A 26,188-nucleotide genomic window follows, 5' to 3' on the forward strand; every position below is an offset into this window, starting at 1 on the left:
TCTTCCCTATAATTTATAGAAATATGTTCTTGGAACAATATTTAAGATGTCTCAAAATTCTGGATTTAGGAAGGTTTTTTTTCCTTGTTCTTAACCATCGTTTCCTGTCATCTGACTTATTAAGCAAAGTAACATTTTGAAATACTGTTTGGTTTTTGCTTAATAGTTCCTGGGGTGGGCCACTGTTGAAAGGATCTTTGAAAGTTTAATCACTATTCTATATGCTTGTTTACTTCCTCAAGGAATTCAGGTGTACTCCTGGAGACTTATAAAAAAGTTGCACATTACTAAAGGATGTATTATGGTAAAACCATAAACATTTCATACTGTTTTACCCAGTTATCACAATACTGGGATAATTTTAAAGAAATAGTTCAATAGAAATAAATATCTATACCTCTTTGACATTAGCCATAGCAACTTCCTTCTAGATATGTCTCCTGAGGCTAGGGAAATAAAAGCAAAAATAAACTATTGGAACTTAATCAAAACAAAAAAGCTTCTATGCAGCAAAAGAAATAATTAGCAACACTAAAAGGCGACCTACAGAATTGGAGAAGATATTTGCAAATGACGTATCTGATTAGTGTCCGAAATACATAAAGAACTTATAAAACTCCATACCCAAAATCAAATAATCCAATTAAAAAATGGGCAGAAGGCACGATTACACATTTTTTCCAAGGAAGACATACAGATGGCCAACAGACACATGAAAAGATGCTCAACATCACTAATCATCAGGGAAATACAAATCAAAACCACAGTAAGATATCACCTTACACCAGTCAGAACGACTAAAATAAAAAACACAAGGAACAACAAGTATTGGTGAGGATGTGGAGAAAACATAGCCCTCTTGCACTGTTGGTGGGATTGCAAACTGTTGCAGGCACTCCAGAAAACACTATGAAGTTTTCTCAAAAAGTTAAAAAAAAAAAAAAAAAAGAACTACCCCACAATCCAGCAAATGCACTACCATTACCCAAGAATACAAAAATACTAATTCAAATGGATGCATGCACCCTGATATTTATAGCAGTATGATCTACAATTACAGAAACCACCCAAGTGTCCACTGGCTGATGAATAGACAAAGAAGAGAAGTGTGTATATACATACTCACATATATACAATATATCCAAGAATATATATATTTCATTATATATAATGGAATATTACTTGGCCATCAAAAAGAATGAAATCTTGCCATTTGCAACAATTTGGATAGACCTAGAGAGTACTATGCTCAGTAGAATAAGTCAGAGAAAGACAAATACCATATGATTTCACTCTTATATGAAAGTTAGAAAACAAAACAAATGAGTAAAGGGGGAAAAAAGAGAAAGAAAGGCAAACTAAAAAACAGATTCTTCACTATAAAGAACAAACTGATGGTTACCAGAGGGAAACTGGGTGGGAGGATGGGTGGAATAGGTGATGGGGATGAAGGAGTACACACTTACTGTGATGAGCACCGGGTATAGTGTGGAAGTGTTGAATCACTATAGTGTACATCTGAAACTAGTATCACAGCATATGCTAACTGGAATTTAAATAAGAACTTAAAAAAAGAAATATTTACAGACAAAAAAACATATACCCCCAAAAATGGCAAAAGCTAGAAACACAGTTCTCAAAAGCAGAGAAAAAAGATAAATATAAATGATGGTATTTTCGATGAATAAATTATATGGAACTATTACAAAGTCATGAACAATAAGGTGGCAGATACCAACTAATAGTTCATCAAACCATTTTCCCTCAGCAACTCAACAAGTCTAGCCTACGATTCCCAAGCTCTTCTGCAATAAGAGGTGGTCATGTGACTGAAAATGATGTGCACAGCTTTCCCGCTTGGTCCATAAAATCTCTCTCATGATCCTTCTCCATATGCTTTTTCCCCATCTGCTGGAGAAACACTGGAAGGGACAACACTGGGAGCCCTATCTTGAAGAGAACAGAGCCTCCATCAGCCTTGAGACTTCCAAGTCACTATAAAGACAAGATTCCTTCCCTTTTATTCCTCCATCTTCACCATGCCCTTATATACCTTACACACACACACACACACACACACATGCATACACGTGCACACACACACACACACATGCATTGACACCAATGAACAATTAATGTGAGCAGGAAGTAAGCTTCTACTGTGTTAGGTCATCAAGATTTCGCTATCACAAAGTCTGGGATTTCTTGAGCTGACATAACTAGGAAGCAACATGGAAAAATACTTAATACAGTGTAAAGTTAAAAAAAAAGAAAAAGAATAAAGATTTAAGGTTGAAAAGATGTTGGAACTGCAAACTTTGGCAAATAAAAATTCAGTCTATAAGAAATGTTTGTTTTCCTCAATTTCCTTTGATACTGTGATTGAGCATTAAAATTAACCCACTGACTTCCAGCATCACTCCTGTGTGCAGCGCCCAAACACCAACATATGCAGTCCCCAACTCACAAGGAGCACTGATCAAGGAGGAGCATTTCACTTGAACACACCTTCAGCGTGGACGGCAAATGCACAGATACAACTCTTCATTCATTCATTTGTTCAACAGCTCCTGCCTTTAGATGGGATACAAGACTTTACCTGGCTCAGTCAAGCTGCCATTTCAGCAGTCATAAGAATAGGAGAGGGGAAAAAAATAAAGGGTGCCACCAACTTATGCACTTAAAATGCATAAGAGTCTCATTTAGCCACAACATAGCACTTCAAAGACACAGGTCAAAAAGCCGCCAAGAACTTCTTCACCACAGTGGAAAAACGGGGATGGAGCTTGTTACAGACACAAAAAATAATGACTTCCCTACTTTATATTTCATTTGGCAGGTGTTAGAGCCCCTGGGACTTATTGCTGGTATCATCACGGTGATCGAAAGAGTCAGCCATCCAGTGACACTCCTATTCACACTGGGGCTATACTCGCAGGAATGCATTACTTGCAGATGCCTCACTTTCTGTTAGTATCATTGCCATGTATCTATGGAGAAGATAAAGGTAGGAGCCTTTTTTCTGTAAGCTCCCCTTATTTCTGTCTGTAATTAAATCAACAAGCAAACTAACAACAAACCATCCAACTGAGCATTTCCCCACAGCTGTAGAGATGACCTAGAAGATTATAGGCAGAATGCGCAGCCGGGAAGAGCAAATTTCTAATATCCCTTCAATTTCTAGGGCCTAGAGTCTCCCCACTGGTATGAACTACTGGGCAACACCACAGTTCTGTTGCAGAAGGCCAGAGGGAGAAGTCAAATTCTCTGACACAAGATTGCAAATACCTTAAGAACCAGAGTCCAGAAAAGCATGGGTGGGCTTTTTTGCTAAAGCACTCTGGAGCAATGCTATGGGACAGGGAGCTTTCTCAAGTGCCGGCTTCTCAAGCTGGAATCCAACAACAAGAAAGTGCCATATCCTAAGTGATGTCCTTTAATAGGAGCGAGATGACACGGAAAAGGGAACAACAATGCATCCCCTGATCCTCGGTTGTCCTGGTTCAAGTCTCACAGTGTGGAATCACAGAACACAAAGAAGCCAAAATACATTTTAAACAACTCCAAGTGCCTCAACTAACACTGAGCTTGTCTAATGCAGATATGAGTTGAGTCTTAGAAGGAAATAGAAAGCTATCGAATATGTTGCTCCCCAGGGAAAGTTCCAGTTCTCTCTGACTCTGCATGCTCAAAGAACCCCATGGGGTAGAAGTTAAAGGGCAGCTAACAGAGATCTTCTTCCTTGCCCTCTCTCCTGGCCTCAAATCTTGTCTCCCATTCTCCCATGAAAGCCATTCTAAACCACTTCTTGTTATTCATTAATGTATTAATTCAGTCATTCATTATTGAGTATGTACTAAATGAAAGGCACTGGTTAGAGCAATGGGGAAAAAACCCACAATATTTATGTATCACCTACTATACATTCTACAAGGACAAAGATCGTGGGGGCTTTGCTCACTACAGTTGCCTGGTCCAGCACCTCCCTCAAAGGAGGCATTCATTAGCATTTGATGAAGAAATGACCTGGCATGGTAAACACTAGGGGTAGGGGGCAGGGCCCTCCCATAGATATATCACTTTAGATATTCATTTCAAGAATCCTGTGGGAGTATTTATTATTATCCCAACCTCACAGAGGAAGAATGGCCTCTTTCACTCAGTAAGTGCTGCCATCAAAATTGTTTTCCTTGAGGGTGACAGGTAGCTGTGTGTGGTAGGAAGAGGGGCCAGCGGAAGGGGAATATGTTGACTCATATCCTTCAGTAAATGTGTTTATTCCAATGCTGGCATTGCTGCCAAATGTGTTGTGAAACCAGCAGGACTTGGCTCTGGAAAACTCACCAGAAAGTCACAGGCTTCATTTCCTATTGCCAGCCCCTTCAGCCACTGGCCATGAAGTATTGGACAAAGTTAAAGATTAATTCTGCATTTGCTATGACAAAGGTCACACCTCTCCCAGATGAGGAGGAAAAGGCATTTGTAGGCTGTCTCCTTCCCAGCCACTGACAATCCCTCTGCCGCCATCCTGATGGTACCTTCATGCAAATGTAATCAAACCCAAACACTGGCTCTGCCATTACCACACCAATCTCATTAATAAACAGCAATTACAGTTTGTTGTCAATGTACTCTCTGACCATCTCTTACCACTCACAGTTCCCCACCCCAATCCCTGCATGATGTAAACCCTCTCAAGTTTTGTTTAGGGTTCCATGAGACGAAAACTGAAAAAAGTTATAGGAAAGACTCAATTATCAAAGAGAAGAAGAAAATTGGCATACTGCAAACTCCAGGGTCAGTCAGTAGGGTTCTGTTTTTTTCCTAGTATTTAAAAAATGGAGACTAAGTAAGGGGATAAATCCTGTAATGCATATCTGGATTATTTCAGAAGTTTCTGGGAAGCCACCTGGAACTAGAGGTAACACTGGAAAAGAACCAGTGATCTGGGCCCAAAAGAAGCATAGCTGGACCTGAGCCCAAAACTTTAACCCTGACTCATCTGCTTCCAATAAAGTAAAAGACGTAGCAAGAGCTACTTCTTGGGCCTTTAAAGGCCTTCCCTGCACAGAGAGGTGCAAGGGTGGTTTTTATCAACAATGTATGTATGCAATATGTTACTGTTATTAGAATCTTATCTCCCCAACCTCCTGGATCTCAATCTAATCCATCACACCACACTCTCTAGGGGTTGCCATACTGACCTCTTGACAGCCTCCTGAATTCATATTTGTCTTATCTAGTGGTCCTGTCTTTGCAAAAGTTCTTTCTTGTGATCACCGCCCCCAGACCCCACCCCCAACCCTGTCATGCTTCTCCTGGTCAATCAGCAAAAATCCTCCACCTCTCAAGACTCAGCCTAGGCATCTTATAACACTACGTTCCTCCCTCCCTCCCATCTCTGGAATGAATCAGACGTCCCTTCTCAATACTTATAGGATTCTGCTGTCACTACTAATATTTTTCAAATTAGTCTCTTACTAGATTGTGAATTGCTGGAGGGAAAGGTCCATGTCTGACTCATTCCTGTTGGATCCCCATGACCTTACGTATAGTGCACCCTCCATACATCCTGAATGATTAAGTGGACAAAGGAAGACATTTTATTTTAGGTCTCTACACTTGATCTATTGTAACTGGACCTTCGAGAGGATAAAATGGGGATATAATTTAGTGGGCCATGAGTACACTCTCCCAAGTGAACGTGGAGTCTATTGGAAAGACGAGTGCAGAGTAGAATAAGGTAAAACTGCTGTAACATGCTTTGCAGTGCTTCAAGCATCTGCTGCATGTCAACTAGGACATCTATTGCTTGGTGCACAATCTTCATGGCACAAAAGCATGCATAGATGATTCATCTCTGTTAGCCTTTGTCTAATGTTAAAGACATTACTATTAATGTTATGGTCGTTATTCAAGTACAAAATTGGAGACATTTGCTTCACATGAAAATACCAAATCTCAAAGATTAGGGTAAATCAGGTCCATAACAGATAGGACAACTGACTTTTTTTTTTTTTTAAAGGTCTGTCACTCAGAATGTTCCATAATGGCCTAATTAATCTATTAGACCAGTATTTTTAAAATGGGTTTTGTGAGCAAGAATAAAGGCTGACAAGAAGACAAGGAACTGGTTTTCTAAATTATTGCTTATTGCAATCAGAATTTTAAAAGAATTCCACATAAGCCTTTTTTAATGTCATTTTCCTAACCTTCACCTTAGCTCCTCATATCATAACTAAAAGATAAAGTCTAAACTTCTGTTGCTGGCTAACAAAACCCTCCACACTGGCCCCAGATTATTCTTCCAGTCCTGTCTCCAGTCATTTATTCCAGCCCAGCCACTCCATATCCACTCCATATGTCCAATCAACCAACTTCTGATCCTTGATTTTTTTTCATTCCTTGTCTATCAACCTACTATTCTTGCTTCATGGTATGTTTTTTTTTTTTTATGTTCTTTTGAAACCTCAGGTATTCCTCCAACTTTGTTCAAATGCCTTTTCCTCTATGAATCCCTTCTCTTCCCCACTTGTATCCACTTCTATCCCCTGACATGTATCATCTTAGAAAAACCAAGGACCAGGTGTTCATTTTTGTGATTCCTATGCCTGATACATTGTTAGCTGGCAATACTATTTTGTTGAACCCTAAAGAAATGACTGAATTATTTATTGGAATTTATAAGAACAGGTCTGAAGTGTCAATAAGGATAGTTACTGATGACAATGATGGTGATGATTTTATGAGAGTAGCTCTCATTCACTGAGTTGACTACTACTACATGTCAGGTGCCATGGGGGCATCTTACGTATATTTTCTCCAATCCTCACTTTGCAGATTTTATAGAGGCATAGAGAAGTTAAAGAACTTGTCTAAGGGGGTGCCTGGTGGCTCAGTGGTTGAGCTTCTGCCTTTGGCTCAAGTCATGATCCCTGGGTCCTGGAATTGAGTCCCACATGGGGCTCCCCACAGGGAGCCTGCTTCTCCCTCTGCCTATGTCTCTGCCTCTCTCTGTGTCTCTCATGAATAAATAAATAAAATCTTTTTTTAATAAATAAAACCTTTAAAAAAATAACTCCTCTAAGACCCCACAGAGGGAGAAAATGCCCAAGGGAGGGATATTATGTACAGGCCTATCTTGATTCCAAAGCCCATGCTCACTCTCATATGATATGTGCGATTTGACCCATGGTAGATGTATTCCAGGTACCACGTTAGCATTTTACAGATGCTCCTTACAATTACCCTGTAGGATCAACACCCTTAGGAAGTTAAGTATCATCTCCATTTTACAGATGAGAAAGTTGAAGTGTCCCTCAAAACCCAACCATCTACAATCCCAGTAGCCTACAAACTATGCAAAGTACCGCAGTAGCTAGAAACTTGCAACCCAAATTTAAAACCCAAATAAATATTAGGATTTCAAACAAGTTCAATCCATTGAACGCATGCAAAGATCCACAATAAAAAAAAATTAAAATCACCGTAAAATTAAATATCTGAACACACTCCATACTCTCAACTCAACAGCTCCTAACGTGGGGTCATCCCAACTTGCCAGTGTCATAAAGTGAACCTTTTATTCCAATTGGGACTGTCTTCCCTGTATGTCACTGATTCCTATCCCTCTTCTTTGGATGATGTAGTCCTTCCATCTCTTCTCTCCAAAACCCCAACATCTATCCAATATCCTCCTTTTCCTTCACATCTGGACTTCTCTTCTGCAGCATGTATGTCATTTACAAAACAATAGGCATTTTTCTTGTTTCATATCACTATACCTATTGTGTATTACAACTTTGCTGTCATATCTTAACTATTAAGCATTATTCATATTATTTTACCTCACTCTACATTATTTGTATCTCAGCTTTGAGTTTGTAACTATACCTTAAGCATGGATCATTCCATAATGTAGTAAAGACACAAATACTTTACATTTGCACCAAGAACATTCAGGATCTCCCTCTGTAGTTTCCCTCAGCAATTCACTGAAATGGGCAAAGACGTTACCGTTTTTATTTTACAGATGAGGAAACTAAGATTCTAAGAGGCTAAAGGAATCACCCAAAGAGGTAATTAAGCAAGTAGTTTGACTGCAGGGTGGGTCTTCTAACTTCCATATTCCTTCTACAAAGGCTTGCCACCATACATATTTATGATGCCTGGATCTCTTCCTGACCTAAATCCTAGGTCCAAATATGTAATGCTTAATCAAGGTGAAAAGTTGAGGTATTAGGGACTGATGTAGGTCTAGGATGGAAATCAAACTTCCCCTCCACCCTGAGAAAACTGACATCTCCACATTGGCATCTCTCTTTATTCCAGGGGTTTTATATTACTCAGATGGATGAGAAAATCCCATCTATGATGACGGTATCTGTCAGTGACTGGGCTATATGACATCACATGGCAAACTGCATTTAAAGAAAGCACACCACCAATGAGATCATCAGATAAGTAGTCTTTGCTGGGATGAGGGCTCTTTTTGAATTCAATAGAATGTTCTCTTTCAAGTCCTATTGACAGTATACGTAGTTTGCCATCTTGGAAGCACTTTAAAGCTGGGTTAATACAGAGTTTACAAGCAGAAAGAAGAACATTCTGTTGCTCCCCAAGGTAATAAGTACTATGTTGTTCCCAGGTGATTTATTAAATTTTCCAAGCCTCACCTCAGTACTGGGCTCACAGAGATAAAGTGGGTTTTACTCATAATACTCACCAAAGCCCAATGCTACCAGTCTCATTTATATGAGAAGGAAAATTAAGAGTTCAAAGTTGTTAAGCCAAGGCCTCCTTTAAAGTAGGATCCATGCTCAATGTTATAAAATGTGCTTCCTCATGATTTTCTGTTTTGCTTTTAAACAAGTTGAAAGTGAAGATGGTAAAGGCTGTTCTTTCATGGCTTCACAAACCTGTGAAATGCCTGATTTGTAGGGGAAAAATTATATTAATGCAAGCTTCCTATGCCTCAGATATTGTGCGAAGTGAAAAACAATGAACACGTTTAACTTAATCCATGTAACAAAAGTATGAGGTATGTGCTATTATCCCCTTTCTATGTGTAAAGACACCGAAGTGAAACCATTTTAATTTTCCAATTAGGAAAACAATGTATGAAATATTCCTTGCTTATAGGGATTGCTGATCATAAGATGCTGGTGGTAAACCTGGGCAATAGTCTCAGCTGTTTGATGGACAGTCATACACAACTCAAATGCTACCTTATTTCTAGTACTGAACTGTAATCACCCTAAACTTCCACTTCCAAACTAAGACTCTCATCTCATCTATTTAACATAACTCATTCGTTCAATCTGGAGACATCACTAAAAAAAAATACTGAAAAAAAACATTCAAAAGAAACCTTGAGCCAAAAGGAAATGATATATTGAATTCTGACTCAGTTAGACCTGGATGTGAATCCTGCATGCTGAAGCACTGTGGGCTTTGGCTGCCTCAGCTTTAAAGTATCCTACAGACTCTAAGAAGAGATGAATTAAAATATGTGCAATGTTATATAATATAAATGAAAGCAACATATAATTCTAATTGTTATTGCTCTTATTATTATGAATAAAGTAACAAAGAAGCGAAGTGACATAGAGGCAAATAGGATGTGTTGTGGAAATTAAATCAGACAGCTGTCTTTGGACCAGGAAATTCTCTCCTGGCACGGCTAAGCATTCATTCTCGCTGATCTGAGCTGCTTTTGTAAGAATGGAATGGTGCTCTAGCTAGCACAGGGAAAAATCATCCTGGTTTTCTCTCTCTCTCTCTCTCTCTCTCTCCCCCTCCCTCCCTCCCTCCCTCTCGCTCTCCTTCTCTCCTCTTCACAGATTTTCGCTGCCTTACACTTTCGGCAAAATGACATCTGAATCTGATGTGGAACAGAAGAACTCCCAGATCATGGCATTCCCTCTTAAACCTAGCTGTGCTGTCCTTAAGTAGCCAAAATGGATACGATCTCGCAAATGGAAGGCACACATGCTACATCCCCAACAGTTAAGTGTGGTCAAGCTGACCCCCAGTCCCATATGCTGACAGCTTCATCACAACCAAAGGATTAGTTCAGAGCCATCAAACATACCAAGGCCAGGGCTCTGTATTTTAAGAAATATATCCACACAGACCCAAGGAGAAAAAGCTTTGGATACACTTAATTTGCAGCAATGGGGAGGGGTAAGGGTAGGAATCCTTGATTAACAAAACACTAAGCCACAAAGCACCAGAGCATTCCTGAAAGCCTATGCTACCAAGTGAAATTCAGTCACTAGAGGCCAGATCTACCGCCAAAATTTTCCTTCTGCAAAATGTTTACACTGCAGACTTTTGCTGACCTTTTCCAGTAATGAAGTCAACCCTTTCAATGCATCAATCACTGATGCCTGGTAACTCAGGAAGAATTAGTACCCATTTACCGGGGAGGGTAATTCATCCCAAGATGGAAGAGAGGTGCTTTGTTTTTAATTTTTTTTTAATTTAAGATTTAGTAGGTTCTATGATCACAGGGTTATGTTCCTTTTGGTAAAGCTCAGTTGTGAGTAAATTAAAACTGCAAATCACAGAAACAGAAATGAAAGACCCACTAAACTCTCCCTGAGCCACAATTATTCAACCTTAGTGCACTGCATAACTACACCTCTTAAGGCTGCTTGATGGGGAAAAAAGTCTCCCAAATTGTGGCAACTATGAATTGTAGTTATATTACTAATCAGAATTAATACATGGATATCACTGAATGAGTAGTTGTTTTAGGAGGGAGGCCACCTTGGCCCTGGACAAAGAACAGCCTTTGAAAATTAAGTTTATGGATGTGTAAGTGCAGAGTACATAATGTTGCAACTCTGCCTAAATGTTTTCATAAAGTGCAAATTAATGCAGAGCCTAACTAGGCATTTGGAACGCTAACCTAGTTTTCTGTGTTTAGCTAATAGCTAGCAATTTTGCTTACACTTTTATCCTCTCATTACATGGCAATGATGATTATTTAGTAAATACATGTGAAAGGCCACACACTCTACAGCACCTCTTCTGGGTTAGAAATAACCCCCTCCTAAGACTTATGTTTATATAGTTTAGTTACTGATACACCAAATCAAGTATAGCTGGGATAAGGAGACCACTGCCTCTTTTGGAGACTAAAAAGACTCATTCTCACATGGTTCCCCTGTGATGACCTGGCCACAGGCAGGAGAGGGACAGGGGACAAGGAAATTGGGCCTGCCGGGGTGGGGGTGGGGGTGTCCAGAGCTTCAATGAATGTTAACCCTTTGTTAATCTTAAAGGGACTTAGCTGGCTTGTCTGCTTTGCCAATTATTTATGATGGTGGAGAGAGATAGGGGAGGGCTATTTTCTAACTAGTGAAATATTATGAAACAAGAGATAGTTTGGGATGCCCGGGTGGCTCAGCGGTTGAGCGCCTGCCTTCGACCCACGGTGTGATCCTGGAGTCCCGGGATCAAGCCCCACATCGGGCCCCCTGCATGGAGCCTGCTTCTCTCTCTGCTGTGTCTCCGCCTCTCTCTCTCTGTGCCTCTCATGAATAAATAAAATCTTAAAAAAAAAAAAAAAAAAACAAGAGAGTTTGAAACAGACACGGAGAAGAGAAATATGTAAAATGTGCTCTTGTAGGATGTTATCCAGCCACTCCTACTAGACATATGATTGATATCAACCCTTATAAGTCACCTGAAAATTTTTCTTCTCAGATGCAGGATAGGGTAAAATAGGTCCCACTAGAAGATTTGGGGGTGGTCCTAAGGTACTTTTTATTGTCTCTCAAGTATACAATGTACCTCTGAAATATTTCCAAGGCAAAATTCTTAGCTGGGTGGCCAAGTCCCAAACAGAATGATTTTGAATATACGATTCCCCATTCCTGCCCTAAGAGGACAAAGTTGAAACTGAACAGTGGTATTTGGAAGTAGGTCCAGGGTCAGCACAGACAAGGATTTTTAACATCCAGAACCCTCTCCGGCTTTGGGAGTGGGAACTGGCCCAGCTGAAGGAGGAGGCAGGAAACAGGGCCCTTCACCCCAATGCTGCTCCTCCTCTGTGCCTACTCACAGGGGCAAGGTTCCTGTTCTCTTCTGCTGACTTCCTGGGAAGTTGGCTGCAACCCAAATTCTGCAGAGGGAATGCAGGCACAGGGGACGACTGCAAATGGGTCCTACCCTGGGCACCTTAATGGCAGGTATGAGGGGAAACCGGTAAGACACGGTCTGTGGGAGGAGCCACTGCACTGAACCTGGAAATACTGCTGATCCTGGGGCTTTTTCTCATGGCTCCCCCTGCACCAACAAACACACTGCCTGGAAATCAGACACCCCTGCAACACACAGACGCGGACACAAGCCCTACCCCATCCACCAAGCACCTCCTGAAACGACCGACTGGCGCAAGTAGCCTGGGGTCAGTGAGTCTGAGCTAGCACATCCTTGCCTCTGGGAAGAAGAAAGGCTACAACCTAGAGTGCAATTTATGATTTGTGTTGTTGCAGGCCGGTTTTGCCTTTACTTGCTGTGGAGCAGGGCGTGCTAGCATGTTTTAGACCATAAAGACCAGTCCTGATGTGCTTGGGCAAGGCCGGGAGGATCTCCACATCCCTTTGGTCCCTGCTGGGGGCACTCTCTAGTCCCGCATCCTCCCGCAGTCTCTCGAAAGTGCCCAGATAGCAGGGCAGGGCTCTGCGTCCATCTTGCCAGCTAGGAACCACGGAGTTTGGGAACTTTGAAAGCCAGGGGATGGGGGTGGGGGTGTGCCAAGGCTCAGATTTCCTGGCCAGAGTTCTCAGCCAGGTAAGCAGTTGAAAATTAACACCCATCTGCCTCTTCTTTCTTATCCCTGCCCCTTCAATGTTCCAGGACTCCATACAGACACTAACCACAACACGGACACACAGACACACACAGGAGCGCGCGCCTCTGGGCGCGCGCGCGCGCACACACACACACACACACACGCGCACACACCCTTGGGCTTAGGTTTTTAGTTCTGAAGGCAGCAAACCCAAAGAGCTGCGAGGGTCTCTGCCGCCACCCCCTTCCCCCCCCCACCCTGCGAGGCTACCTGACAGTCTACGCACAATAAAACCCCACACATTCCAAACAGCACAACGTAACCCAAACCCGCCGGTGACTCCAGCGCGTCCCATACCTGATATGCAGACGATGAAATTGGCTTGAAGAAGAAAAAGCACCTCCCAGACTATTTCCATCCTCTGATTCTCATTCCAAGTGCATCACTCGACGGGAAAACAGGGGGGGAAGGGGAGAGCCCGACACGGCACACACACATACAAACGCGCACACACTTGCGAGCGAGCGCACACTCGCACTCCCACCCGACAGCCGGCCAGGGACAGTCACCCCCAAGATCAATATCGCAGTTTGAATTGTTCCGGCAAATCTCCCCTCGGGCTCGACGGACGTGCGCCCCAGATGTGCTGACACATGTCCGATGCCTCGCTGCCCCGGAGGTCTCCGCGATCGCCGGTCCCTGCGCCTCTCCCGAGGGGCGGAAACGGCACCAGCGGCGGCGGCGGCGGCAGCCACCTGAAGCCACCAGCGCCGGGCTCTTCCTGCAAAAACGAGACCCCGAGCCGCCTGGCGCCCCAAGAAGACATAGACGACAGCCCCCCGCCGGGCCGCGCCGCACAGTTCCGCGCCCCCGGCGCTCGCAGCTCGCTCGCTAAGCCCAGGCGGTCGGCGACAAGTTGCCCTCGAAGTCCGCCCCCCTCACCGGGGCATGGTCACAGGCTGGCTGCCGCGCTCCGGGGCCGCTCTCCTCCTGCTGCCGGGGGGCGGGGGGAGGAGACGACACCGCAGACAGGGGAGACAGAAAAAGAGAGGCAGGAATTATTGCCCGAAACCGCCGGCGGCCTCCGCCGACCCTCCCTGCTCCCCAAGTCCGCGCGCAGCCCGCCGCCTGCGAGCCCCGCTCGGGAGGCGCGTGCGGGGCGCCGAGCGCCCAAGGCGGGGGCCGGGGACCCGGGCGCGTCGGGGGCCCGCGGGCTCCCCACGTCGCGCGCGCGCCTCCAGTTCCTCTGCTATTTTCCTGGGCTCCCCGGAACCCCCAGTTGCCTCGCTTCCATCGCCCGCAACTAGCGCCAACGCCGCCGCCGCCGCCGCCGCCGCCGCCGCGATTTTCCGCAATGCAACTGCAGGGGTCGTTATTTCCTCGCCTACGGAGCCCGACGCTGCCCGATTCGGAGGGGAGGAGGAGGAGGAGGAGGGCAGGGGGGGCGGGGGGGAGGCGGGGCGGGGGCGGCCCGGCCAGGTGAGCGTCCCCCCCCCCGCCCCGCAGCCGCCGCCGCCGCCGCCAGCCCCCGCGGCAGCCCCGCCGCCCCGCGCCCGGGGGCGGAGGCAGGAGGCCGGGCCTGGGAGCCGAGGCTGAGCGCGGCCAGAAGGGGGAGGCGAGCGCCGGGCGTCGGAGCCGCGGGCCAGCCTGGGGGCGCCTGGGCCCCGGCCGCCCGGTCGCCCTCCGGGATTGGGGAGTTTCTCATCTCCTCGGAAAGAACTTCGCGCCAGCAGCTCGGCGCGGGGAACCCGGGGGGGGGGGGGGCTCAGCCGGGGCGCTGCGCCGCGCTCTCCCTCTGCTGCGGAATAGTGGGGAAATTTTTTTTTTTTTTTTTTTTTGCATAATTCATTCCCTGCCCTCTCCCTCTCGTCCCCCTCCTGCCCCCCTCCTCCTTCCCCCTTTCCTCTCCGGGGCCAGAGCACTACTTACCCCAGAGTTCTCCTCTCCGCGCGTTCCTAGACCCGGTGCAACTCTCGCCCGCGAGTCCCTCACCTCCCTCCTCCCCGAAGGGGGGGAAACCGTCTTTCCAAGTCCGGCTGCGAGCAGTGGCCGCCGCCAACTGCGCCTCTGCTCAGCTCCGGGCGGATCCGAGACTATTGGAAACCCGGACTTTCGGGGAGCGGGCTTCCCTCCTTTTCGGTCTCTTATTCTGTGTTTCTTTCGGGGAAGCTCAAGTGCTTTGGAGGCTTTTGCTGGGCTCCAGAATACTCTCTGCCAGCGACACTCAGCAGCTTCCACGGAAGGAGATTCCCCCACCGACTCCGCGCGCGCGCGCGCACACGCCCAGCGCGCGGCTCTCCGAGGCCCCGGGGGAAGGTGGGGGCGGCGTGAGCACCACCCACCGCGGCGGCAGAGGCCCAGGCCCAGGCCGGAGGCCGCGGGTGCGCAGAGCCGCTCGCCGCCACCCGGGGAAGGACGCGCACGCGGGCAGCCGCTCGGAATGCAGATGCGGGAAACTGGGAGGAAACCTTGCGCTCGGGACCGTTCGCCCGAGAAGAAGGCTGGGAGCAAGAGAAGGAAAGAAGCACCGCGGCAACATTTGCATTGCCTCTGTCGCCGCCGCCGCGCTTTGAGAAATCCCCAGACCTACCTCTTTGCGAGTGCTGAAGAAGAGGAGGGTCAGGGAGGGGAATCCCTGGACAGATCTCGGGTTTCTCGGCGCGCTTGTCCGGGTTGCCAACTGTGACGTTTGGAGATTTTGCACAAGCGCGGATGGACACACATAATAACAAATACAAACACACACGAAAGCCGCCGGGGATTTTTTTTTTTTTACACTTTTTTATTTCTGCTGTCTAGAATCCATTTCAGTGTGAGTCTCGGTCCAATGAACGCAGGAAGGCTAGATAAGTGGAGAGGGAAGAGGAAAGAGGGTACCACCGTTCATGCGCACGGAGTCCATTTAGTGAGGCTTCCAGGCTGTGTGACATCTGCTGGGGCAGGGCTTGGAGCCAAAAGGAGTAACACTGCGGCGCACCCAGGCTTCTTGAACTGACTCCAGCTGCCCGGGAGTCTGGCGGGTCTTTTTTGCAGAGTGGCGGGAGAGGGGGTGGAGGTGGGAGGAAGCCAAGCCCAACAGCCTGAGCGTCTCGGGTTGGGCAGACTTGGGGAGCTGTGTGGTCCTGATGCCTCTGGGGATTGAGAAGGAGAACCACCGGCGGACTTGCTTTAACAAGGAGGTGTGGCCAAGGGATCTGGTCTCCGAAGACGGCCAAGGACTCCAGGGGGTCAGCACGTTAAGGGATCTGGGCCCAGATGAAGAAAGTCCCAAGATTCTGACGCGGGGAGCTTTTGAGGCTCTCTCCGCAGGGGAGTCGTTGAGACCTCAGAACATTTAAAGAATCTAAGGGAGTGAGCATTAGCCCCTTTGGGAAATATGCGGGTGATGTTTGTCACCGCGCCTTGAAAGTAGACCGCGCGAAAGGGATTTTTTGAAGGGAAAGAAAAGAAAGCAGTTTGCTTCAGATGAAGAGATCCCACCCTAGCCAGGGTTTGGAAACATGAACAGTGATCGACCTTCTGCACTTGGGAGTGGAATTTGCTGCCGGCAGGAGAGCTGTCTCTGGAAGCAAGAAGCAGGGTGCCTGGATTTTTAGACCAAGACCCATTTATTTATTAATGAATTATGCATACATTAAGCGAGTACCTTATATGTCCAAGCTATGTGGCAAGATGCTGGAGTTTTGTAATTGAAAAATCCATAATCCATTCTTTCAGAATGCTCACAGATCATCTTTTCTGCTACATTTTGCCTTAAAAGCCAATGCCAGTAAGATAATACTTACTTAATTTTCCCCTTTTCAACTTGGGCACTGACCTTTTGCACTCTCAAGGAATATTTAATCTATGCTCTGCCACCAAGTCCTTTCAGGGAAAAAAAAAATCAATTCATATGATAGTATTTAGGTAAAAACAGTGGCCTGCATTGATTTTTGCTACATGTCATGCATTGCCAAATCTCTTATGTGAATTATCTTTACATCTATGTGAGAGAAATCTCATTATTGCTTCCATTTTACAGATGATGGAAACAGAGCCCCAGACTAGTTATTTGCCCAAGGTGTCACAGTTATTAGTTGGTAGTGTAGAGATCAGAGCCAGGCATTTATTTGTGATAGTCACAGAGAGAGAGAGAGAATGAGGCAGAGACACAGGCAGAGGGAGAAGCAGGCTCCATGCACCGGGAGCCCGACGTGGGATTCGATCCCGGGTCTCCAGGATCGCGCCCTGGGCCAAAGGCAGGCGCCAAACCGCTGCGCCACCCAGGGATCCCAGAGCCAGGCATTTCACACGCAGAGGACATGCCACACCATCTCCCTTCCTGCTCTGCAAAATGAAAAGTATCATCTTGGGGAGGTTATTTTGTTTTGAGGTAAAGCAGAAGTCCACATGTGGCACAGCCAGAAGTTAAACAAAGGCAGGGTGGAATGTAGTGGTATCTTGGGCAGTTTAGAGCTTAACTGCCATTGAACTGAGAGAAAGACAAGATAAGGGAATCAGGGTAAGTAATCAAAGACAGTTCTAATGAAAGAATCTGAAAGCCTGCTAATTGCCAATTCTGTTTTTGATGCTTGGAAGGCAGGACTGCACACAACGGTTCCTCAATACTTAGTTTCAATATTCTCATTTTCTAGAAGAAAAAAAAGAAACATTTTCTTGACTCATTGCTAGGCTTAACCTGTATGTTTTTAAAGAAAAGCTCCATGTTAACCCAGAAGATAACTCAGAAAAAGCATGTGCTAAGTAGGAACCTTCTGTCTTCACTCTTTATTGAAGTATTTAGTTTTTTTAGTCTGTAAAAGAAATGAAAACATAACTGTGTAGCTGGAAAATACTAATGCATAAATTTTTTTTCATATTTTAATAAGCTTGTACCCATATCTTGATAACAACAGAGAATCTCTCTCCCCAATATCTGCCTTCATCTTTTGTCTCTGTCCTACCCAACATCTCTCCCCTAACGAATTCAGTGCAAGTATGCTGCACGTATAATAGAAAGTCTTTGCTGAGCCCAACTGTGGGGGCCAATTCCAGCTTCCCATAGAAAGCAGATTACAGTTCTCCCTAGGAAAAGACAGTATTGAAATCCTTTGGATTCTCTCTCTACCTTCTCTCTTTTTCTAAAAGATTTTATTTATTTATTTGAGAGAGAGAGAGAAAGCAGAGGGAGAGGGAGAAGCAGACTCCCTCCCGAGCAGAGAGCCTCATGTGAGGCACCATGTGAGGCTTGATCCCAGGCTCTGAGATTATGACCTAAACTGAAGGCATGTGCTTAACCGACTGAGCCACCCAGGCACTCCCTACCTTCTCTTTTTGTCAACCTCAGAGAAGGTAAAATACTGATTGGTAAAATCTTTGCAAGCGTGGCATCCATTAAGGCCCATTCTCCAGTGGCTGGATATCTGTATTTAGAGCCAAGCAGATCCATCTCTCTTGATGTACCTGTGTTCAGGTACAGTGGACTCATTATTTCACTAGTCCTTGCCATATCTAATTTGGAAAGAAGAGTGGTTGTCTAAGGGAGGTAGAGGACCTCTTTATTGAGAGGTCACGTACATTCTTTGGCTCGTGGATCCTTTTCAGCAATAGCTTTACTCCAACTTCTGCTTCTGTCTTTACCCCCTGTTTTCCTTAAAACAACCTTTGTGATTACATTGGCCCACATTGTCTAGATAATCCAGCATGGTCTTTTCCATTTCAAAATCTTTAACTTAATGGCACCCAAAGAATCCCTTTTGCCATATAAGGTAACATATTTACAGGTTCTAGGGATTAGGATGTGGACACCTTGGCCAGACATCTTGGTGCATTATTCTGTGTAGATATTTGGGAGATATATATCTGTATCTATAAATACCTATATCTATAGATATATATATGTCAAAAGATATCAAATTACGTACTTTAAACGTGCAGTTTATTTTGTATTGATTATATCTCAAGATATATATCAAATAGATGATTCACTTTTACAGGTATAAGACAGGGCAGCCCGGGTGGCTCAACAGTTTAGTGCTGCCTTCACCCCAGGGCCGGATCCTGGAGACCCGGGATCGAGTTCCACATCGGGCTCCCTCCCTGCATGGAGCCTGCTTCTCCCTCTGCCTGTGTCTCTGCCTCTCTCTCTCTCCCTCTCTGTGTGTCTGTCATGAATAAATAAATAAAATCTTAAAAAAAATACAAATATAAGACAGAGACTATAACCATAAATAATCATAAATAGATGCCTTTAATAAACCATGGCTGGGCTAAGTTTGAAGAAGTTTAGCCTTAGTGCACTGCTGTTGTTCTATGTGAAATGCTACTTACTGCTAAATTTCTCAGACTTTGAGAAATATTACACATTACAGGAGTTGTTCTTTCTTTAGTTTGGAAGCTGTGTGTAAAGAAGTGGCTCTGATGCTGTATCTGTATCTTTACTGTTTTACAGATGTTGGAATATGATGTTATAAAATCATGATCCTCTTGAGAACATAGAATAAACTCCCCTATATTCAGTAAGGAATGTTCCCTTGGAGGTAGTAGAACTTATCCATTCAGTCATTCCTGGAGAGAGGCAGACCTTGGAGCAGAAATGAAAAATTGGGAGATGAGTCTTAGAGTGAGATGATCAAGGAATACTTCTTTTCAGAGTGAGGATGAGAGGCAAAGGAGTCTGTATTTAGGGGCATGTTCAATGGTGATGGGAAACTGCATTCCGCCACTAAGACACAGGCTGTGAGCTAGGTGGGAGGAAAGCCTTATGGTAAGGCAGGAATGTACCCTGAGGGAAACCAGTAAGATTGGCATGTAATTCTGTTATCTGAGAGCAATCATACCTAGTAACCAGTTAAAAGTTAGTCCCTGAATATTTTTCCTTTCTGCTCTCTCTTCAGATGACTATTGATGAACATTGTAACATAGTGTGGGAAAATTTCTGTGCGGACATGGGCTACAATTCAGCCATTCCAAAATCAATATGGTGATGGTAGCAGAAGCAAAAGCAAACTGTCGGAGGTTCCCCCAACTGCAGAGTGCGATGGCCAGTGATGCCAAGGGCAGCCCACCAAGGATGAGGTGGGTGATGGTGAAGACTCTGGTGATGATGTGGTTTGTGAACACAGATGAGTTATACCCTCGAGGACTCCTTAAGAGTTAGTTGGGGAACCTCAAAAGTGGGGCTAGGACTCTGCTATCCAGCATGCAGGCTGAGGCCATCAAGCAATGGGTGAGTTCCTGTTGCTGCTGGGGTAAATTACTATAAATTTCATGGCTTAAAACGCTAACTTTTTATCCTGTTGTTCTGGAGGTCAGAAGTCTGAAATAAATCTTACGGGGCTATTATTAAGGTATCTGCAGGACTGCGTTCTTTCTAGAGGCTCAAAGAAAGGACTCTCATTCTTTGCCTTTCCCAATTTCAAGAGGTCATGTACATTCTTTGGCTCGTGGATCCTTTTCAGCAATAGCTTTACTCCAACTTCTGCTTCCATCTTTATTCCCTGTTTTCCTTAAAACAACCCTTGTGGTTATATTGGGCCCATCTAGATAATCCAGCATGGTCTTTCCATCTCAAAATCCTTAACTTAATGACATCCAAAGAATCCTTTTTGCCATATAAGGTAACATATTTACAGGTTCTAGGGATTAGGATGTGGACACCTTGGCCAGACATCTTGGTGCATTATTCTGTGTAGATATTTGGGTCACATGAAAAGTGCCAAATGTAGATCAATGGAGCCTCTTGGGAAAAAATTGGAGAAAGAAAAACTTGACACTCTCCAATACCATATACCAAAGTATATGGTAATAATATACCATATACTTTTCAACAGTGAGTTCATGTGGGTTATTCGAGGCATTGGTATGAGACCTTATTCTCTATAAATGAGACAATCTAGAGGAGATGTTAATGTATTTGAGTGGATGCAGTTCACTTCTTTGGACAAAGAATGTGAAGATGTTGGAATGACATATACAACCAGGACAATGGGTAATTTCCCTCTCTTTGACATCCGACTGGGTATTAGATTCACTACACTGGTGTGCATTATATTTTTAGATGGAGATTTCTTCTTATCCATCCTATAATTTGTGATCAACACAAAGGAATTTATTTTTTTCAAAGGAAATAACAGACATTCTATTCTTATCAAATGTTATGCCTTTTTCGGTACTTAAGTTTTTGACAGATGGACAGTAACTAGGAAATGATACACGCTAACTTGACGGCATTTTGGCCAGTGATTTGGGCATCATTTTGAAAGTCCGTGAAATCCATGCCATACCTTTCGTCTTTTTCATCACAGTGAACTTCTCTTAAATATCCAACCTCCTGAACTCAAGCTCTTCCAGATGGGAGACTTGTTCACAATGAGGAAATAGCAGGAATCTTGCAAATGATTGCTGAAAAATTGAATAGGTTTGTTTGTTTATTTAAATAGCTCCACACATTCCTGCATTTTTGTCACAGAATTGATGGTAGATGTCTCATAGCCCATTTCAAGTGCACATTAATAAAATTTCAGACCTGATCTTATCCCGTAGTTTTCAGGTGAGAAGATGAAGGCTTCAGGTGAGTAAGAACTTGACTCCAACCTTCCTATTTATTTTTTTTTAAAGATTGTATATACTTATTCATGAGAGACACACAGAGAAAGAGAGAGGCAGAGACACAGGCAGAGGGAGAAGCAGGCTCCATGCAGGGAGCCCGACATGGGACTCGATCCTGGGTCTCTGCTGAGCCACCGGGGATGCCCTGTTTTTAAACCTTTATTGGTTACAAACTGGTCCCTATACACGGAGGGCAAGGAAAGGCTGAAGAGGCAGAGCACTTGGGATCTGGATCCATAGGTAGCAAGTTCAATACGTAAGGGAGTTTATACACAAGGCTTGTCTTGGGTGGCTGCAAGCTGAATATATCTCTGCACTCATCCAGAATCCTAAAAGTTTATATAGAGGCCTTAACTGGGTTTTGTCACATATTCAGTATAGAAGGTTTCAACAACGTTTTACTCTCTCCTTCAAACAGCTCCTAGGGCAGGACCTGTGGACAGAGCATATAATCCAAGGGCAGGGGCGGGGTGGTGGTGGCAAGGAGTCTCTGATTGCCTGGTCCAGTTTAAGGGTCAACTGGCAGCCATGTCCTCTCCATGACCTTCTCCAACAACCTACCACCCCCATCCTTCTTTCTGTGGTTACCAAGTAGCACATTGTAGCAGCTGAAACACAGAAGATAAATATGTTTTCCAAATCCATACAACTCAGTGGAAGATGCTTTCCCTGGATTTTCTGCTTTTTGTCCAATGGACTTTTAACTCTACCCCATTATTTTTGTGTGTGTGTGTGTGTGTGTGCGCGCGCACACACACGTGCGCACATGTATATTTCTTTTATATTAAACACTTCCCAGTGAAATGTTATACCAATAAGACTCCTCTCCTCCCTATAAGCCAGCTGCAGTACCTTCAGGTAGCAGTTATAGATCAATATAGAGGATTTTAGCTTCATAATGGTTCTAAAGTTTAAAGAAAGGCTTCAATTAGAACAACAGTCTGCTCCTATCTCAGCTTGTATAATTTGGGAGTTAGCAACTAATGCATTAGATTTTTAAATTATTTGCCAAGATTTTTTTCACATTGCTTCCCCAATGATTAGCATTAAAATCACAAGTCCTAAGTTTTGCTTTTCCGGTTTGCCCTTGAAAAACACATTCTGGTTCACTGCTCATTATTTTCTACTGGCTGGATTAGAGAGTCTTGTGTCTCATTTGCTTATTAGGAAAACCTACAAATAGTGAGGGTGGCAGATAGACCCACCCCAAGTATGTGGAGGCTCAGGTCAAGAGTAAATCTGAGGGATTCTTCAGCCCTCTAAGCCCTGGCCCTTGCTCCTTCTCTTCCGTCTCCAGACACTGTCTCACATTTGCCAGGGTACTCCTGCGGGGGTCTTTCATGGGCTCAAGTGCTCCAGCTCAAGCCTGAGAACCCACACACACTTACATAGATCCATTTCTCGGCCACACCCTTAGTCCCAGGTGTGCACACTCCTGAGATGCAGCTACCCTTGGGAAAGCAGACCCGCCCTCCCCAACAGTATTAGACATCAAACACATATGTGAAGTTAACAGTCCCTTTCTTCAAAGCAATGAAGATGTTCAGTAGTGAGGAACAGTACAACTGGAAGGTTCTAAAAGGAATCCCAGTTCCAAATCAACACAGAAGGGGACACCTGGTTGGCTCAGTTGGTTAAGGGGTTAGTCATCTTCCTTTGGATGGGGTCCTGGGACTGAGCCCTCCCTGTTCAGCAGGAAGCCTGTCTCTTTCTCTCCCTTCTGCCCCTCCCCCGTGTTCATGCTAGTGCTTACTCTCTCTCAAATAAATAAGTTTTTAAAAAATGTAAAAGTCAATCAACACAAAGGATGAGATGTTGGTCTTCACATCTTCCTTGTTTTCTTCTCCTGAACATGGAATTTCTTGATTTTTATCTAACTTCAGCGACAGATACTTTTCTTCTTGGTACAACAGTATGGATTTGATAAAGCAGGAGTTGAATTGCCATGGTAGGGAACCCACCAAGTTCCGAATCTGTTCTCTGATTGCTGCTAGACAGAGGAGAAAACTCATTAAAACAAAAAAGAACCTCCTGCCAAGCAGAACAGGAGAGGTATGAGTAGCCGTAACCCTATGACAGAGTTAACAATACTTGAGACCAAAGGAGGTTGTTAGGACTAGAGCTTTCGTTACAAAAATATAAACATGCTTTTGTCAGTGGCTGTAAAATATCAAGATTGAAGCAAATGCCACATAAACTCATAACCAAGTGATGGTTATAAGTTGAATACTTTCTCTTAATGAAATCTTTCAAGACCCTTATAAGGGGTCTTGAATATTATAAGTGAATATTACCTTACGTTGAACTTCCTCATAAATATCACATGTGAAAATACACTTAATTTTAATCTCCCATGTTATTATTTCTTTAGGAACATGGATTTTAAATGGATATGAATGCAAAGTGTATTTTAAATGATCAACTATTTAAAAAAAAGAGCATTCACCTCATGTTACTAACTTTTCTCATAATAAAACTGGAGTTCCTTGTGGCTGTTTCTCAATATCCTTCCCATGAAATGGGAAACGGACTTTCATCCTACTCTCTTCACTTTAGGTTTCTCATTAGAAAGAACGTGAGCAGAATGAGCTCTATTTTCCCCTCCTGTATAAGTGAATTTCAGAAGGAGGTGGTGGTTAAGTTTGGAGGTGTTGCCACAATAGTGTTTGGATTCTTGCATTCAGTTCAATCAATAACTAATTGAATTAACTTGTTCAATAGTCCTCATTAACCAAAGAAGGAGAATAAGACTCCTCATAAGGCAGAATGTGAGTGCCACTCTCAAAGATTTCTCATTTATATTCAAGAATTTCATAAAATTTTCAAAGAAAATTGGTTTTAATATACTTGAATTACCATTAGACTTTTAAGGAGGTGCAGGGTGATAGCGTCATAAAATCAAATGATGGAAAGCTTGGACAAGGCCCATTGGTATAAGGAATTCTAGTCTATAAATGATTCAGACACTGCATTTTATCCAAATCAGGCACTGAACCCTGTCAGGAGAGCCTCTTCTCACCACCTGCTACCAGCTATCTATTTTAAACCAGCAGGGTGCAACCTTGAGTCAGCCTGGATATGCCTTATCCCTGTGGAGAAGCAAAGACCAAACTTAAAATGAAGGTAACTAGAGGTAAGGGAACTTAAGAACCTCCCCCTAAACCATTCCCCACTGAGGGGAAGACATTTCTGACTACTCTAGTGGAAACCCAAACTCAGTAACGCAGAACCCAGTGAACCAAGCAGGGTCCTGTCAGGAACACAAACACCACTCGTTATTTTTCTGAGAGGATTTAATGTAGAGAATTGGTTGATCAAGCCTCAGAAGGATCAAAAAGCCAACAGGAAACACTAAGTCAACGCAGAGTAACCGTAGGGAACAGCTACTGCCATTATGACTGAAGAGACAAAGCAGAGCTGTTAAGGTTATCAGAAGCCTGCTGACAGTCTGGGACTCCTTACTCCTAAAGAAAAGGAGCTTTTCCATTGGTGCTGGTCCTGAGAAGCTCAGAGGAGAAGCTGTAACTCAGCCCCCTGAGGAGGGTGTTTGTTGCTCAGCTGAGACAAATATCTTTGATGTCTGATGTGGCAAAATGGAGGCGATTTCTGACACCCCTAGAAGAAACTGGAAAGTGGACCAACTGCCTCTTGCTGACCAAGAGCTGTCGCTGGACACTCTTGCAAAAACTGGATGCAGAACTGAGTAGATCAAATCCTTTCTCCACCTCCTGCCTTCTAATCTCCATCTACCACTCCCTGTTGGCAAAAACCTGGCAGAGAACAGCTTGATAAGAAAGAAATGTATTTGATGAAGACCCGGACACAGCATCACAGAGTATGGAAGGAATTGAGCAGAAAGCTGATAGGTTAATAACTGACACCCACTAAGGACAACAACAACAGGACTTTGACAGAGGAAGATTACCCTCTGGTGTGCCAGAGCTACATCGGTTGGTTATAGAGCTACATTGGTTGCTATCATCCAGGGTTCTGAAAATGAAGTGCTGCTTCTCACCTGCTTTTCACAGGACTTGGTGAGACTGAAGCAGGACTTTTCCCTCTGACTCACCAGCAGTTCTGATATGTTACATGTAACCTTGTATATACCGCTTCTCGTTTTCCAAAACCTGTTGCTGTGTTGTTGTCCCACTGTCCTATGAAACTAAGCAGCCTACCTCGAAGTCTCTTTCCCTGCCTTTGAATTTGGCTTACCATAGCATTGGCTTTTTCCACCGTATCAGTCAAAGGCTCAGCCCTCCTCAAAATAAAGCTTCCAAATAGTCAGAGACCCCCAAAGATGGTGCTTCACTTCCATGTTTCCAGAGCCTGCCAGATAACAGTGTAGATGCAGAAAGAAAAGATTCCGGAGACTTGATCCTAAGGTCATCTGAATTGGATAGGCAATGCAGCTGACCTACAGACTTAGGTATCTTATAACATCCAATGTGAACCATAATAGCTGGGCAAAGCTTGGTGGCAGAGGTGTCACCCTAAATTCAAAGGCATGCTAACTTTAGCATTGCAGAGGACACAGTGGATAAAGAGGCACTGGACCTTGAATTGGAAGACTGGCATTTGAATCTGAGGTCTACTTTTCACCATCTATGGGATTTCAAAAGACACTTGAGTGCTTTAAGCCACTGTTTCTTATGCAAAAGCAGAATAAAAACATCTTTCACGTAGAATTGTTGAGATAATTACATGGAATGGTATATATAAAAGCATTTAATACATTCTAGATACTTAATAATTATTAATCTAAAATTATGTGGAACTGTAATTAGAAAATCTAAT

At 44.1% G+C, this 26,188-nt stretch overlaps 1 protein-coding gene across 4 annotated transcripts in view; it reads right to left on the reverse strand.

Annotated features, from left to right (window-relative positions):
* The window catches only part of CA10 (carbonic anhydrase 10), a 482,061-nt gene extending 466,581 nt beyond the window's left edge, over positions 1-15,480 (reverse strand). Inside the window, exons 1-2 of one of the 4 annotated variants that reach the window (XM_025439687.3) lie at positions 15,396-15,480; positions 13,163-13,798 (exon numbers count right to left, since the gene is read on the reverse strand). In XM_025439687.3, the coding sequence (XP_025295472.1) occupies positions 13,163-13,223 (61 nt within the window). In that variant the 5' untranslated portion in view covers positions 13,224-13,798; positions 15,396-15,480. Of the gene's footprint in view, positions 1-13,162; positions 13,931-14,734; positions 15,100-15,395 lie in introns of those variants that run through there. The other 3 variants (XM_025439688.3, XM_025439686.3, XM_035720648.2) reach the window with 3 other exon arrangements.
* Positions 15,481-26,188: the final 10,708 nt, after the last annotated feature.

The sequence above is a fragment of the Canis lupus genome, chromosome 9 (assembly GCF_003254725.2).
Source record: "Canis lupus dingo isolate Sandy chromosome 9, ASM325472v2, whole genome shotgun sequence".
Lineage (NCBI taxonomy): Eukaryota > Metazoa > Chordata > Mammalia > Carnivora > Canidae > Canis > Canis lupus.